Genomic DNA, 17,015 nt, shown 5'->3' on the forward strand with positions numbered 1-17,015 from the left:
CTCAAGTGCGTTTGAGCTATCAGACTCAATTATCAAAGAGGTACACCCAATCCTCTGTGCTAGCCAGAAGCCGTTTCTTATAGCCTGAATCTCTGCCGAGTCAGCTGCACACACATGAGGCAAAAACCAAGTGGCTGCTGCTATAAATTCGCCCTTGTCGTCCCGGGCAACAGCTCCTGTAGCTCCAGCCATTGTTTGAGCGCAGAATGATGCATCAATATTGACCTTCACCGAACCCCGGATCGGTTTCTTCCACATGTGATCTCGTTTCCTAGTGGGATATTTTGGCGTTGATGATCTGACGAAGTTGGTACACAGAACCTTGATAGAGAGCGCGGACCGATCCGGCGTTTGTACTGATTCTTCTCTCATGATCCGCCGCCGCTGCCACCAAATGTACCATGCTGCTATCGCAATTAGCTCCGGCTTTGGCAAGTCGCCGAATGAGCCATCGGTTCTACCCAAAATTTCCGTAGTCACAGAACCTGATTGGTCTTGGGTCACTGCTCTGTCAATTTCCTCTGTCAATCCTAACTCGAACCAGATTTCCTTTGCTCGAGAGCAGGTAAATAAACAGTGCTGGATATCTTCCACCCCTATGTTGCATATGGGGCACTGAGCACTCGTTGGAATGTGTCGCGATGCTAGAACACCAAAACAGGGCAGAACACCTTTCAATACTTTCCAAACAAAATGTTTTACCTTCCCAGGTACATATAGGTGCCAAGCCGATTTCCAGATAGGGTTAATATGCATACATCCTTGACCATCCTGCCGATTCCAGTGCTTTCCAAACTGGTGTTGGAATTACCTCAGCCATGGCCTCATGGAAGCTCGTGAGTTCGAGTCCCACACCATCAATTATTATTTTCAGCCAGGCGCAGCTACATTTAAATTTGGGCTAGCGGTGGGCGGGGGGTCCAAGTGGGAGCGTTGATTGTAGGCTTGTAACCCAGCTGGACTAAGGCGGGAACCTGGCCCAATCAGGCATGTACGAAACTTGCTCATGCTGGAGCACTTACGATGGCCAGCCGGATGATGATGGATGGTAAAGAGTGACCTACGAAAATTATTGGCCCGACAAAAAGGGCAGGCCATCTGTAGCACTGCGGAGGGCCCAAGTGGGAGCGTTGATTGTAGCCCAGCTGAACCGAATCGGGGACCTGGCCCAATCGAGCGATGTACGAAACTTGCTCATGCGGGAGCACCAACGATGGCCAGCCAGACGATGGTAAAGAGCGGCGTACGAAAATTATTGGCTGGGCAAAAAGGGCAGGCCACCTGTAGCACGGCGGGGGGCCCAAGTGGGAGCGTTGATTGTAGCCTTGATTGTAGCCCAGCTGGACCGAGGCGGGGACCTGGCCCAATCGAGCGATGTACGAAATTTGCTCATGCGGGAGCACCAACAATGGCCAGCCGGACGATGGTAAAGAGCGACGTACGAAAATTATTGGCTGGGCAAAAAGGGCAGGCCACCTGTAGCACGGCGGGGGGCCCAAGTGGGAGCGTTGATTGTAGCCTTGATTGTAGCCCAGCTGGACCGAGGCGGGGACCTGGCCCAATCGAGCGATGTACGAAATTTGCTCATGCGGGAGCACCAACGATGGCCAGCCGGACGATGGTAAAGAGCGACGTACGAAAATTATTGGGTGAACAAAAATAAGTGAAGAAACAATCCTTATTTTAATATTAGGTATAGATATAGATATGGATAAGCAATTAGTTGCGTTATTTGGGTGTCTCCACATTGGTTAGATTTTTCATTCAGAGAAAACCAACATCCATATTATTTTTTATAATGTTGTAATATTAACAAAAAAACTCGTAAATGCTTTTACTTATAAATCTCATGGTACAGGTTCGTAATTCTTATACAAATCGTAAAAATGACAAATGAAGATGTTACATGTGGGCAGGCCATTGTTTTACTAGAAGAAAACATGGTAAAAAATAGAGAAATGTTAAAATCCCCCCTCCGCTCGTAATGTAATCGGTAACCCGCCCTTGTAATGATACCGGTTCACCGGACGGCGTAGCAAATTTTAAAATGTTAGGAAAAATCTGAAGAAGAAAAACATCTAAGACATTAACACAACATTAATGTATGTTGTCATAAAATTTCATATCAAAATTTGAAACATTTCCCGTGACACAAAAATGACAAACTTGACATCAGTGTGATAACGTGCCAAATCAGAAGCCGAAAATATGTTATGTACTATTTAGTCTCGAATTTATCATTTTTGTTTTCCAGTTATGTTTTTAATTTTCATTTAAAATTTTAATCATTGATATTGCGTGAACGTGTTATTTTTCAAAATTTTCAAACATTTTAAGATATGCCATAGGAGTTCGATGCACTGGTGCGCCACAAGCACCGGTACACGAGAAATCCCCACCCACCACCGCCACCGCCACCCTCCGCGTGCACATGCACACAAATTTTACTGAATATATGAAGTTTCAGTGGTAGTATTCCGTCCACTTCTTTTTATTTTTAATATATATTTGATTGATTTGAAATAAAACTAATGTGTGAAAAAGAAAACGAAAACAACCGAAAAAAACGAAAATGCCATAAATAGGATGCATATGCGATGCGTCTAAGGCGACCGATGGCGTCCATCATGCACGGGCGTAGGCGTGGACGTGGATAAAGATGTCCAGGTCGAGGACGGCGTTCTTACGTAGCTGCCAGCTCGCCGTTCTCCAGAGCACGTACCCCGTCGCCATCCGGAACCTCCCCGTGCCGCCCACCACCGACAGCTCCCGCAGTGGCTCGACGATGTTGTCGCGGCCGACGACGGTGAAGGTGCTCCCGGAGTACGGCCCCGCCGTGAGCACAACATTCATGCACAAGAGCAACGCCGGGTCGTGCATGGACGCGAAGACGTACATCCCCTGCGCGCTCCCCACGGGCCTCGACGCCGGGTCCGGCCCCTCCGTGAGCGCGTCGTCGATCACCACCACGTGCCCGAACCGCAGCGGCGGCTCGCCCCCGAACAGCGACGGCCCCGTGCCGTTCACGACCTCGACCGCCGTGGCGCCCGGGCCGGTGAGCACGTCGTGCATGAACAGGCGCATGCGGGCGGGCCGGGCGGATGCCCATTGCCAGGACGCGGAGAGCAGCACCGCGAGCGCCGCCGAAGAGGCCAAGTAGACGAAGACGAAGAGGGTGCTCCTCTGCTTCGACTTTGCAACAGGCATGATTGGCGATGAATTGTTGAGGTGTGCTACACGTTTGTTGACGTATATATATAGCACGCACAGATGTGTTGCTCGCTATAAGACGTGTTTGATTTGACCATAAACCTGCTCCACGAGTAATTTGGCAGTTTTACTTTTGACGAATGTGCTTTTGCGCATCACATACATGTGCCTCTTCAAAGCCTCCCTAACTGAGATTTTGGCACTTCTGATCATTACTTTGCGCTAGCAACGCATCCATGCTCTCGTACACGTCGGTGCCCACTCCCTTGTGCTTGCCACTACATATGCCGCGGGTTCCAATTTGTGCCTCGAACTCGCTTCCGCATAGGGATGTCAATTGATAGGGTATGGGCGTGAGTACAATCCTCTTCTACCTAAACTCTGCTGAAATTTGAGATGGGCTCTAGGCCCATGTAGCAATTTCTGAAAAATCTCTAAGGGCCCATGTAGGTTATATGGCACTAGATGTAGCGGGAAGTTTAGTCCCACCCCGAAAGTGGAAGAGGAGTTGGACCTCCTTATAAGGGTTTTTCTTCTACATGCTATTGGAGCTTGAGAAGAGAAGAGGCCCTCGCGCACTCCTCCTCCGCCCGCCTCGGCACGACGCGCCGCGGGTTGCGAAATTGAGCCGAGCTTACACCTACGCGCTTATTTTTGCCAGTCACTAACGGAGAGTTTTCTGACAGCTGGGCCACGATCTGAGACGTCGGATCGTGGGCTGTCACGGACTCGGACGTGGGTCGAGCCCACGTCTCTCCACGCGGCTGCGCCTATAAGTGTGCGGTGTCTCCTCACCCTAGCCGCCACGAACAGATCACATCTGCTCCACGCGCACGCCCACCGTCGTTCCCTTGCTGCTGCTGCTGCCGCTGGTGACTCCATCCCGTCCGCCGCGTACACGGTCAACGGGAGAGCAGGTCTCCGAAACCACGCCCTTCTGGTTCCTGTACGGGGTGAGGGGCGAATAGGTTTTTGGGCAGCGATTACGCGACTGCTCACTTCCGATCGTGTACTTCCTCTACGTCCGCGTCGCCTTCATCATCACCATGTCCACCGACGCCGAACGTGCCGCCGCCGAGAAAGCTGAAGCTGACAAAAAGGCCGCCGAGGACGCCGCTGCTGCCACCAAAGCCGCGGCCTCTGCATGGCCTACTGGAGGGTATAACTCGTTTATCCCGCTCCTACTGTTTTCTGTTTTAGCCATGCTAGCGTTATACGTAGATCTTTCTGCAATTAGCGTAGTATGTGCTACTTTGGCTGAATATCAGTATGCGATCATATGTGTCAATGCCATGCTAGTGATTTACTCGTGGATTAATTTAATCGAGAAATTGCCTATTTACTCAACAAACTCATATCCATAAGAACTTTTTATACTCACGCACTTCAATATCCACTAGCAAACATGCCCGTGCGTTGTAACGGGAGAAAAAACTTACCCCTCAAACACACTGGACGGCATTAGCAAAAGTCTTTTCTTTTTTTTTGAAACGGAGGCAAAAGTTTTGCCTCATCTATTAAATAAGGGAGAATAGAGTTTGTTACAGGTCACCCAATTACACGGCATGCGGACTACTTACGCAAAATTAAAGCCCCTAGCCTTTTTGCACCGGCGACGATCCAAAGGTTGGCCTCTGTAGAGATGGAGGAGAGCAAGATTGTCGGTGGGATGCTCTTATGTTTAAAAACTCTCGCATTACGCTCGTTCCATATTGTCCATGACTTGAGTATGGTGAGGGATGCCTTGGCTTGTCTGTTTGGCATGTCGTCGGTGCAAGTACTCATCCACCAATCTTTAACTGAATCAAAGGAGGGCCAAGCGGAAGTGTCTAGCCCGAGTATGTAGTATTTCCCAATGACCAATGACCAAAGCCTTTGAGAGTAGCCCGAGTATGTAGTATTTCTCTTGGAATTTTTCATGATGCTATACCAAGCAACATGATAACTGGTGTTGTACAAAAACATAAAGGTAGGATATTTTTTAAATGTACTCAAGGTGTTTACAATTCATTATACAACATAAATATCTACCTAGTTGCCGACATATGTTTACGCCTTTGTTGTCGTTTCTCCTTAGTGATGCCAACAAATATTCATTATAATGCAAATAGCAACTATATTTTAGTATTCAATGATAGCATGTGCATAAGAGCATTATTTTTGTGTCATTGATATATGTGTTTGCAACTGTAATCCAAATCAAGACTTAATTTAGTTGCAAACATATTAGACAGCTCCAGTGAAAACAATTAATCTGTAAGGACATGCATGCCAAATTTTCAAGGTTGCATATCAACATCGATATTCTTAAACAATAAACTATGGACACAATTTCAAACAATATGGAAATGAACGTTAAGCCCCTGGTTTATATAAAGCTTGTATCAGCAGTTTCGTGTACATCACCGTATATAGGATGATTATTGTGCACTGTGCGAAATAGAGATGATGATTATGTACGTGTTGTAATCTTTAACGTATAGTATTGATAGAAATCAACATCTCATATATAATAATTTTTGTGAGAACATCAAATAATCGTATTTACTCCATTCAAATGAGTTGGAAACATATATAATAGACATTTTCAAAATACCACATATAAAGAAGGTATTAAACTATTAATTAAGGTTGCACCCAAAGCATAATTTAAAAATGATTAACATGCAAGATAATGGCATATCTGGAATCTACATATTTTTTGTGGCATTTCCATATATAATATGTTAAATTTAAAGTTAGGGTTTAAAAGATATGAATATTTTGAAAAGCATTTTGAATCTGCCAAAGAAAAAGAAAATAAAAAGTAAAACAGAGTAGCTGGGCCAAATAGAACAGCCCATCAGTGACGTTCCAACCAACACTACACCACGACACCAAAAAGAACAGCCCATTAGCTGGTATATGCCAAGTTGCCAACCTATTTACCTTGTTCACTATGTAACTTCTTTTATATAGCCTATCTGCCTGAATACCATTTGCACAAATCTCTCTGCATTTTGAAGGTGTTCTTAGTATTGGGCAATTTCTTATACTTCAGTCTTTAATGATGTTACAAATTTAGAATAATTGTAGTATAGACATCTGAAACTAAAAAGACTCATTGGTTATATACAGTCACTAAGATGTGATAAATCATGATGGCACACTATCAACTTATATAAGGTCCTTGAGGGTAAAAGCAAGTAATGAACAAGGTACTAGCTTTCTAGCCGTTATTTTCTTGTCGTGATGGAAGATGTAACACCATTTACTTGCTAGGTATCTTTCTTACATTTTCTAAACAGATTCATCCGAGTTTAGATTCTAAATCAGATTTGCTTACTATGGATATCAATAATTATGCTAGGTCTGTGAATAGTTTAGTGGCTTGTAGATGAACTGAGCGCATGTAGTAATTAAATGGACTATAGATGAACTCAGAGCGCATAGTAAATGGCAGGCATGATTTTATTATAAATTGTGTGAATATCATCCTAGCAATTACTCACACTAGACAGTAAACAATGCCTAACTAGAGTGCATATGTTGAACCAAGATGCATGTGCAAGCATATGGTCTTCGAAATGGCTTTTTTTTCACCAAGTGCACTTCCTGCTACCATGTATATGACTGCTGGTACATGTACAAGTGCATATCTGATTATTTGCTGGTTGAGGAACTTCAAATACAAATCTTTAAAGTTACAATAAGAACCCTATTCGTTATGCCTTTTAACAGATCCAAGTCAATGTGTGCATAATTTTCTATTAAGGCATGTGATATGCTAGTTGCTAGCCTGACTTTTGTTGATGCTTTGTTAAGGATGTCTTCTGTAACAAACTATTTGTAGTATATCTTCTATTTTTAGATCTTCGGGATCAAGGGCACCTCACAAATTTGAACAAATTCTCATTTCTAAGATTGCTCAAACATTTAAGTTCTTTTGCAGCGACAATGGCACGTCCACAAGTTGATACAAGATGTTCTGATGATCGGTTTTGTTCATAACATGTTTGACACATTTTTTGGATATGGAAGTTGCGGTGATTGAAGAGATTTGGTCTCTTCCTTAATATCTTGTAGTAGTCAAGCGATCGAACAATTGGGTTTCTTAGGAGCTTAGCCATTATATTTTGTAATAGACCACGTCTTGTATGTCGACTTACTTATTTCCTTATTGGTTGTAGCTGACTTGAGTGTAGCAAACTAATGAATCTTGTATATATGCTTGAATGAATGTATTAATCAATGGTATCTTGTGATGAATCGAAAAGTGTTTTGTTCATATATGCATTGCACACTGAACATACACTGGTGCGCGTCGGTTCTAAACAAACGGTTTAAAACCCCTTTCCGTGACGACATTTGGAACCGTCGCCAAGTGAGTGTGGGCGATAGGGGGGTCCTTCCCACACGACCCAGAAATCGTCAGGGATAGGCCCTCGTGGGACCCAGGCTGGGGCCGTGTGCGATCGGGCGAGGCATGGAAACCCAATCATTTCCGTAGGTATGTACATCCCACACAGTGAATCCCAGAAATCATTTCCGTAGGTATGTACATCCCACACGGTGAATCCCACAAATCATTTCCGTAGGTATGTACATCCCACACGGTGAATCTCGGAAATCATTTCCGTAGGTATGTTCATCCCACACGGTGAATCCCAGAAATCATTTCCGTAGGTATGTACATCCCGCATGGTGAATCCCCGAAAATCATTTCCGTAGGTATGTACATCCCACACAGTTCTTTGTGTGGAAACGTGTGTGCAAGGTGGCCTAACGCAAACAGTTCGCTGCCGGAAGCCGTGTGTGATTGTTAGTTGATCGAACACGCCTACTTTCTAGAAACCATGCGGGTTGTTTGAGTTCATCGTCCACGGTGCTGTCTGAGTAACCGTTTGCAATAGAAAACCCCAATATGCAGGGTAATTAGCCTATTACTGATAATCCATGTACTAATCAAACTGATATTTCTTATAAAACACGCCAAATATTTCATATCAGTATAAATCAACAAGGATTTCATAATCGAATTACATCAGATAGCTTCGGCACTCAGTTACGCCATTACACAACAGCACCAAGTTTCACATGCAGCATCAAAAACATTTGGAAAGTAGCATCATACACGGTAAATAGATAGATGAATCTCATCTAGGAAACTGCAGAAGCGGAACGCAAATATTGAGCCTTCAGTGATGTTGAATGTCCTTGCAACTTTAGGCCAGTGGCTATGGATAATTGCCCGCCCAACCTTCGTCCTCTTCAGCAAGACTTCAATATTGTACCGTGGGTGTTGAATGAATACCTTCCTCGCCTCTTGACCATGCAGGTGGTTTGAGAGGTAATCATCGGTGAACTGCTTTGAAAAGTACTGAAAACAAAGCTATGCATAAATCGCTGTTGTAAATTTTGAAATGGCGCAAGGGGTAAAAACAAGGTAAAAGAGTTGGTACCATCCTATAATTGACTGATGTCTTCTTCATTGTGCAAACAAAGATCTTGCTATTATTCGTCGCAAGTTTCTTCATCCTATCTGAGTTTCTTGACTTGACTGATATTCATGGACATCTCATTTCCCCATATGCAAAATGGGTCGAACAGTGGGTCCGAGCCTCTAACAGCAAGACCTACATGTGCAAGACCAAATTGTAATAAACCTAAATATTAGAATGATTCCTGCAACTGCACAATAATGTGCTACTAGCCAAAGGACCCTGCTTGAACAAACCTCGATGGTAAACCGCAGTGTCTCCCATTGTTTCCCTGCAACACACATAAGGAAGATCTTGATCAGGTTAACTGAGAGTTGCCATACTATCAGTAGAATATGTATTGAGTACAGCCAAATTCGATTGGTGTCACATGCATAACAATATAAAATTGTACCCACAACAAATGAAAATCAAACTACAAAACTGAACCAAACAGTTAAATGGACAACAGACCAAATGAACCAAAATAGTTAACTGAGCATGACATTGCAGAATAGAAACATGTATTAGAAGATAAGACAGTTAACAAAACAAAGAATGCTTGAGAACAGTACTACGAAATGTAGCAATTGTTGGACCAAAGTGTTAACTGAACATTACATTTCAGAGGACCAAACTGTTAACTGAACATCAGATTGCATATTAACATTACAGAGGACAAATCACTAGAAGGCACTGGCGGTGGCCTCGAGAAAACATCACGAACTGTATTTTAAAGTAGACAACTGCGCGGCGGTGTCGACGGTGGCCTCGAAGACGAGGTGCTCCTCCAAGATCTGGCGGTCGACACGCATGTCAGCCATAGCGACCTCGTTCGTGCATGCAGCCGCATGCTACTCAGCTCCATGTTATACTGCGTGTAAAATGGCTGTGGGCGACGCTTAATTGGAGGAGGGGCAGTGATTTCGGTGGAAGGTGTCGCTCCGTCAGTCGGGGCATGTGGGACGGGAAAGGAGGAGGATGGTGTGGGTGGGGTGTGGATTACCTGATCATATCGACGAGGCCGCGCAGCAAGAAGAAGGGTCAGCGGCGAGGAGGCCGCGCAGCAAGAAGAAGGGTCGCCGGCGAGGAGGCGGCGCTGCAAGAAGAAGGATTGCCGGCGAGGAGGCGCCGCTGCAAGAAGAAGGGTAGCCGGCGAGGAGGCGGCGCTGCAAGAAGAAGGGTCGCCGCGAGGAGGCTGAGCTGCCAGTAAGCAGCAGTGAAGGTTTGAACTTGGAAAAGCAAGGAGGAACAGTGGAAGTGTGGCTTTTGGTAGGAGGGAGGGGGCGGGGAGATAGATATTTCCGCGGTGGCAAAAAAATTTCGCTCGGTGCCGCGAGAAACTGGCGCGCAGGTCTGGTTCAAGCGGGGGTGGTGGACTGTAGACGATGAAGCTTCCTGCGTAAGCCAGACAAGACGGTGCGCCAAGATATTTTACATCACATCCCACACGATTCTTTCTAGTAAACTGTTTGTGGTATACCTGATTTTTCATTATGTTTTGAAAGACAAAATGGTGATACGGAGGGAAATGATGGTGTTTGAATTGCTAGAACATTTACGTACAGTGAACATGCAACTAGTACATGAGTGCCGTTTTTAAGTTTGGAATTATTCCGGGTTCGTTTGGCATTTTTATGCATTAATTAAGTTTCTGGACATTTAATGTGCATAATTCAAATTTGAACTACAAGCACATGCTCCAATGCACCAAAGTTTGCAGAAAAATCACATGTGTATCTTTGGGTGAATTTATAGGTCCCATGCAAGAAATGGGAATAATATTCAAACATCTGGGTGTCGTGGCTCAGCCGGAATGATTGAGAAACTTGGTTTTTTAATTCCTGTAAATCCAAAACACGGCTGAAAACCATGAAACTTGGCATGGTGTCATGACATGGCACCAACATGCTGCAGTATATTTTTTGGCTGAATTGGGACAAGCTTTGGTGTAAGCTTCTTGCAAACTAGAGCTTCCCTCAAGAAGGCTCGTGGTTCCGAGAGGGAACGTGTCACCTCCGTGTGCGAAATGACATACTTACACTGCCTTCTCCCGCCTTAATTTTTTTACACAAGCAGATTAGACCAATAGAAGTATCGTGCTAAATTTTGAAATTATTCCATGTTCGTTTGCCTTTTTTATACATTAATTGAGTTTCTGGGCATTTAATGTGCATAATTCAAATTTGAATTATAAGCACGTGCTCCAGTGCACCATAGTTGTTTGAAAAATCACATGTATGTCCTTGGGTGAATTTCTAGGTCCCATGCAAGAGATGGGAGTGAAATTCAAACATCCGGGCGTCGTGGCTCGGCCGGAAAGATTGAGAAACTTGATTTTTAATTCCTGTAATTCCAAAACACGCCTGAAAATCATGAAACTTGGCATGGTGTCATGACATGGCACCAACATGCTGCGGTAATATTTTTTGCCGAATTGGGACAAGTTTTGGTGTAAGTTTCTTGCAAACCAGAGCTTTCCTCAAGAAGGCTCGTGGTTCCGAGAGGGAACGTGTCACCTCCGTGTGCGAAACGACATACATACACTGCCTTCTCCCGCCTTATTTTTTTACACAGCCAGATTAGACCAAATAGAAGTACCGTGCTAAATTTTGGAATTATTCTGGACTCGTTTCGCCTTTTTTATACATTAATTCAGTTTCCGTGCATTTAATGTGCATAATTAAAATTTGAACTACAAGCACATGCTCCAGTGCACCAAAGTTGTTTCAAAAATCACATGTGTGTCCTTGGATGAATTTCTAGGTCCCATGCAAGAGATGGGAGTGAAATTCAAACATCTGAGAGTCGTGGCTCGGCCGGAAAGATTGAGAAACTTGGTTTTTTAATTCCTATAATTCTAAAACACGCCTGAAAATCATGAAACTTGGCATGGTCTCATGACATGGCACCAACATGCTGTGGTAATTTTTCTATCCGATTTGCGAAGGCCCACACATTAACAATCAACAAAGTTATTTTGGAACAAGTGTTGTCACATTACAAATCGGAAACACAAGTATTATTGAAACCGTGGGCATTCGACTTACCAATTACGTGCGGCCACGCGTCCCCTTTTTTATTGGCTAGGAGGTACCGTGCGGGGTAGCTATTTGAGTATGGGAGGCATGCGATCAGACCCCTGCGCGTGCTCATCGGGAGGAGAGCCCTTTGACCGCCAGCCGCCGCGCACCTCCCTCCCAACATCTCCATTAATGGCGCCCAAGCACATGTTCTATGGCGTGGTTATATGTCTCACTGGACTGAGATTTAAAAGAGAAAAATTAAAATCTGAAAAGAAAGTTTTGCACGGATCTTGATGTAAGATCCGGCGGACCTATATAGCATCAACTGCGACTTATAGCAAGCATGATGAATATAAGAACGATGACAGTGGATAATAATTGTCTTACATATTTAGAAACATAATTAAAAAAAGCCACATGCGGCAACGCTCGAAATACACAAGGGCAAAAGAAGAAGGAAGACAACGATCTGGCTCGCTGGTCTCTACTTTCTTGATGCGTTGCTGCAGGCCGCAGGAACTAGTCTCTGCGGCGAGCGGCGACGAGCTCTTTCTTGTCCTCAAGATGCTGCTTGAGAGCATTCACGGATTCCTCCACTAGCCTTCTGCGCTTGATGCGCAGCTTGTTATTCTCGTCCATAAGTTTCTCGATGATGACACCGGTCATCTTCAACAAGGCAGTGGTCTGCTCCTGCTTCTCCGCACTTCCGACGATCTTCGCCCTCAGCAGGTCGCGCTCGGCCTGAAGCTTCGCATTGCTCTCGTTTAGTTGCCGGGTGACATCGGTAGACTGTTCAAACGAGGCTTGCAGGTCATCCTGCAACCTCGCCCACCTGGAGATCTGATCCATCTGCCTATGGACGAGGGCACGCATGCGCCTGTAAGAGTCCTCGCCTGCCCGCGAGGCATTTTCCCAGGCCGTCGCGGCAAGGGAGGACATCTCTGCTGCATTCGCGGCGCGGCGGGACATCTCTTCTGCTTCCGCGGCGCGGCCGAACCAGTCTGCTACATTGACGGTGCGGCGGGTCCTCCATGCTGCTTCGGCGGTGTGGCGGGACCTCTCTGCTGCTACGGCCGTGCGGTGGGACATGTTGGCTGCTATCGCAGCGAGGCGGGACAATTCTCGTGCTCCCGCTTCCAGGCTCGCCTCTCCCTGGTGGCAATCTCTCGACCCAGAACTCACGCTGGCCATGGCGGACGCAAGGGAACGATGATGAATGACTTGTTTATTGTGGATGAGGAGTTGAGGAGGAATGTGCAGTCATCTTGGAGTAGTAGTATTTATAACCGCGTAGTAATACGCTCCTAAGTGGGAAACCGTTTAGGTTTTTATCGGTGTGAATAGGTTTGGAATTTGAAATGTGACGGGACGCATGCTCAAAATTTACTGACAGTTATAAGTGCGGCACTATTCCCGGAAGGCGTAACGTGGGCACGTACGCCTTCTCGGCCGCGTACGTGGAGTTTGCACCATAGGGTGCACCGCAATAGGCAATGTCAGCACACGTCTTTTAATTAGAATGGGTGTGCCCGTCTAGCGCACACACGTTGATCTATCTAACTATTTCAGTTTGTTGTGGCTAATCATAAACAGTTCATCCATGTGAAGTGTATGCCATCAATCGCAGACACTTTGATCTGGCTTACCCGTTTCTGTTCTGTTGCTTAATCACAAGCAGTTAATCCTTCTGAAGCGTATGCCCTCAATCACACACACCTTGATCTGGCTGACCGTTTCTTTTGTGTTGCCTATTCACAAACAGTTCATCCGAGTGAAAAGTATGATGTATATCGCACACACCTTCATCTGGCTGCCCGTTTCTTTTGTGTTGCCTAATCACAAACAGTTCATCCGAGTGAACCGTATGCTCTATATCGCACACTCCTTCATCAGGCTTCCCGTTTCTTTTGTTCCGCCTCATCGCAAACAGTTCATTGGACTGAACCGTATGCCCTGGATCATACACGCAACTAAAATCTGAACCGTGTTTGATGCATCCTCCATTGCAAACGTTTTCACCTTTTTGACGGTTTTCATACAGAACCGTTTGCGATTATGGCATCGCACACAGTTTCTCGAAGGGTCTCTGATCGTAGTGTTGCGTTAGCAGCATCCTACAGTAGTGATAAATTGAATATTATGAATGTAATTTCATGTTAAAATATGGTGCATTTGCGTTTGTACTGAAACGTAGAACGCTGGCAGTGAATGTGTCGGCAAAACTATTGATTGTCGCACTATCTGTCGGCATAGCACGCTGACAGATAAATTGTCGGCATAGCAATGGGTGTCATAGTATCTGTCGGCATAGAACACTGTCAGATGATCCGTCGGCATAGCATTGTCTGTCGGCGTAGACCTCACCAAGCCAGTCATAGTATGTGTCGGCGAAGATTTATCTGTCGGGAAAGACCTATCCCAGCAGGACTATAGGCGACAGCTCCTTTCTGTCGGCAAACGTCTTTGCCGACACTAAATGTGTCGCCTTAGGTGACCTATGCCGACACGTTGTTTGACGTTGTTTTGAGTGTCGTGGTGTGGTTCAATAGGACGCCCATGCAGTTTTGTAATATTGGAGGACCACTTCGTCTTAACCATTGACAACAGTCAATGTAAAAAACAAATCGTGTTCCCACTTACCGGTGGCATGGTGGGTAATTATTCGCATCTTCGAGGGAAATTTCGGTGACGGACGACCAGAAGCAATAGCCGCTTTACTATTAGGTAAAAATAAAGATTGACAGAAATTGACACTCTTGCTCATATTCATCGGGTATCCTATACCCAATGGATATCCGGTGAGTACAACATAGCATTTACATTTTTAAAAAGTAATGAAATGGTAGAATTCAAGTTATAATAGGCGATCAGTCTAGTAACTACACGACATCATATAGTGAGTGCCTCTCGGAGACGGCAAGGGGGTACGAGCAGTGGTGGTGGAAGCCCGACGCATTGGGAGGAGGCGGGAACTAGGGAACGATGGATCGAGAGTTGGACAAGAGTCTTATGGCGATGAGTCAAGATTTCATCGTTTCGAAGAGTCACATAGGACGTACGAGGAGTGGTAAGCTGGTGGCTTTGGGCCTATGAGCTATGGCCGATTTAGGAGAATAAGTGATTTAGGGTTGGATCATAAGAGCTTGATGTTGACCGCACATGTTATAGGAGTTATTTTCATTTATTAACTTTTCTTGGGTATCCATTGGGTTATCCATGGGGCGCAATTTCATACCTATGCCTACTGATATATTGTATGGGTATGGATACCCATTATCCGTGGGTATAAAATCTCACCAAAGCTTGTCCATGTGCGCTGTTTTCGGATAGAGTCCCACGGGTACCCATAACCATGGAAAAAACTGATATCCCTACTTTCACACTTCCTCATTTCCTTTTTTTCTTTAATGTAATGGTTTGGTTATTTTCTTTCGAAGTTTTGCTTCGGTACACCCTCTGAAAAGTTAACATGAATCTTAAAGTAACTTAAAAGAGTATTCTCGTATATTCATGATCAATTATTTCTAATCTATTCTTCCCTTGATCAAACAAGGGTCCACCTCTGCATCGAAATCTGTAAACTTTTCTGGGGTTATACCGAAGCAAAACTCCTTCCATTATAAAATTGATGGAAATACGACTAGCCTGGTTCTAAAAAGTGTCGTTGTCCCATTGTCTTGCTTCATCTCACTTTGTCAATCTATTTGTACTTGATCTTTTCTCCATGTTGGCTGATGACGTAAATGTTGGTCGTCCCTGAAAACATTTGATGTTGTGTCTCTACTTCGACCGATGAAGCTGAAAGATGCTCTTTTTCTCTAGTCGTGTAGGGCATGTGTTCCCCAAAAAATGCCAACGGTGCCCGAGCTCCTTGGTGGCCGTGTTTAAAACACCATTTTCTACAACACATAAAGTTTCAAATATTTTTTAAACATGCATACACGTGTAAACTATGCATGTGCGAAATTTCATAACATTTTACTTACACATGTGATCTACCAAAAAAGACAAATGTGTATTTTCAAATTGACTTTTTTTTTGTTGGGTCGGAATTTTTTTTGTACATCTTACGAATTGTTATTTTTTCAAACGAAATTTGATGTATCTGTAGTGAACACATACAGGTTTTCATGGTTTTTTTTTTCTAAATATGGTTTTTGATTATTATTATTTTTAATACGGGCCTCCATGGTGCCCGAGCACCATAAGTCCACACTCATGTGTTTCCTTCCTCTACATCTGCTTTGAAGGTGACTAGTCCCCTCTCCACGACCTCTCCCCCTTCTCTCCACTCAAAGTTCTTGGTTGGCCTCCTCTCTAGCAACCAATGTTCCGTGGCTTCGCTCCTGTCGGTACCTGGCTTCCTTTTCAATGGGTTTTTCTCCCACTCTTTAGACAGAGTAGCAGGGAAGAAGCGCCGGCACGTTGCGCCCATGTAATTTCCCATTGTTGGGTTAGTTGTTGTTCATTTGGTTGCTCTTTTTTCTAAAGATCAAGCAGGAGCAGTAGAGGAGACAGGGGTAGATGAATGATAAAATACAATATGAAACATTGATTTGTGGAGGTACGGGGTGCACTATGTGGCTAGTTGGAGCATGAAGCTAGGAGTGTATATTGTGTGGCTAGATGGTACATGGTAGCAAATAAGAAAGAACAACAGCGTAGTGAATCATGGATTGTCGATTTTCTGAGTGGTTTGCTTCTAGTCTTCATGCCTTGTCATACTTTTCTTTGTTGGAAGATTGAATGACTATTTATGTGAGTGGTAACTTGGGTTGTAGGCTTTTCAGACTTCTGTTTTACTTGGATCTCTATTTCTTCAATCCACATCTGTTGGTTTTCTTTGTATCAAAGGAAATGATGGTGTATTCTACTGTTGTTCTTCTTCCTCTGCCATCATTTATTTCCCATGGAAAAGGGTTATAAACAGAACACATGGTGAATGTACCCTTGAAAATATAAGGCACCTTCAAGAAATATAATAAATTTGATAATACTTGTTGTGGGCAAAATATCACATAAAAATATAAAATATCAAGGTTATTGAGTTCAATATTACATTGTTTCATACCACCAGTAAGTATTCCGTCAATGATCCATGAATTCACTTCACAGTTGTGGCCTAAGATTACCTCCTCTAGTTGAGCACATGAATGCTTCAGAATTCACGATTGAATTGTATTTTCATCCAAAAGTCATTTTACTAAACATAGCCATACAAATCCAGGACTTGACACTTTGGTGTTAAGGACAAGGATAAATATTTGAATGTAATCCTCTATATCTAAATATAAGATATTTTAGCATTTGATCTAAGATC

General features: G+C 44.2%; 1 protein-coding gene across 1 annotated transcript; it reads right to left on the reverse strand.

Annotated features, from left to right (window-relative positions):
• Positions 1-2,442: 2,442 nt before the first annotated feature.
• LOC109784446 (dirigent protein 1) lies at positions 2,443-3,295 on the reverse strand. Its single transcript, XM_020343043.4, has one exon. The coding sequence runs from the start codon at positions 3,205-3,207 to the stop codon at positions 2,626-2,628; it is 582 nt and encodes a 193-aa protein (XP_020198632.1). The 5' UTR covers positions 3,208-3,295; the 3' UTR covers positions 2,443-2,625.
• Between the last annotated feature and the right edge of the window lie 13,720 nt (positions 3,296-17,015).

This window comes from Aegilops tauschii, chromosome 2, assembly GCF_002575655.3.
Source record: "Aegilops tauschii subsp. strangulata cultivar AL8/78 chromosome 2, Aet v6.0, whole genome shotgun sequence".
In the NCBI taxonomy this organism is placed as follows: Eukaryota; Viridiplantae; Streptophyta; class Magnoliopsida; order Poales; family Poaceae; genus Aegilops; species Aegilops tauschii.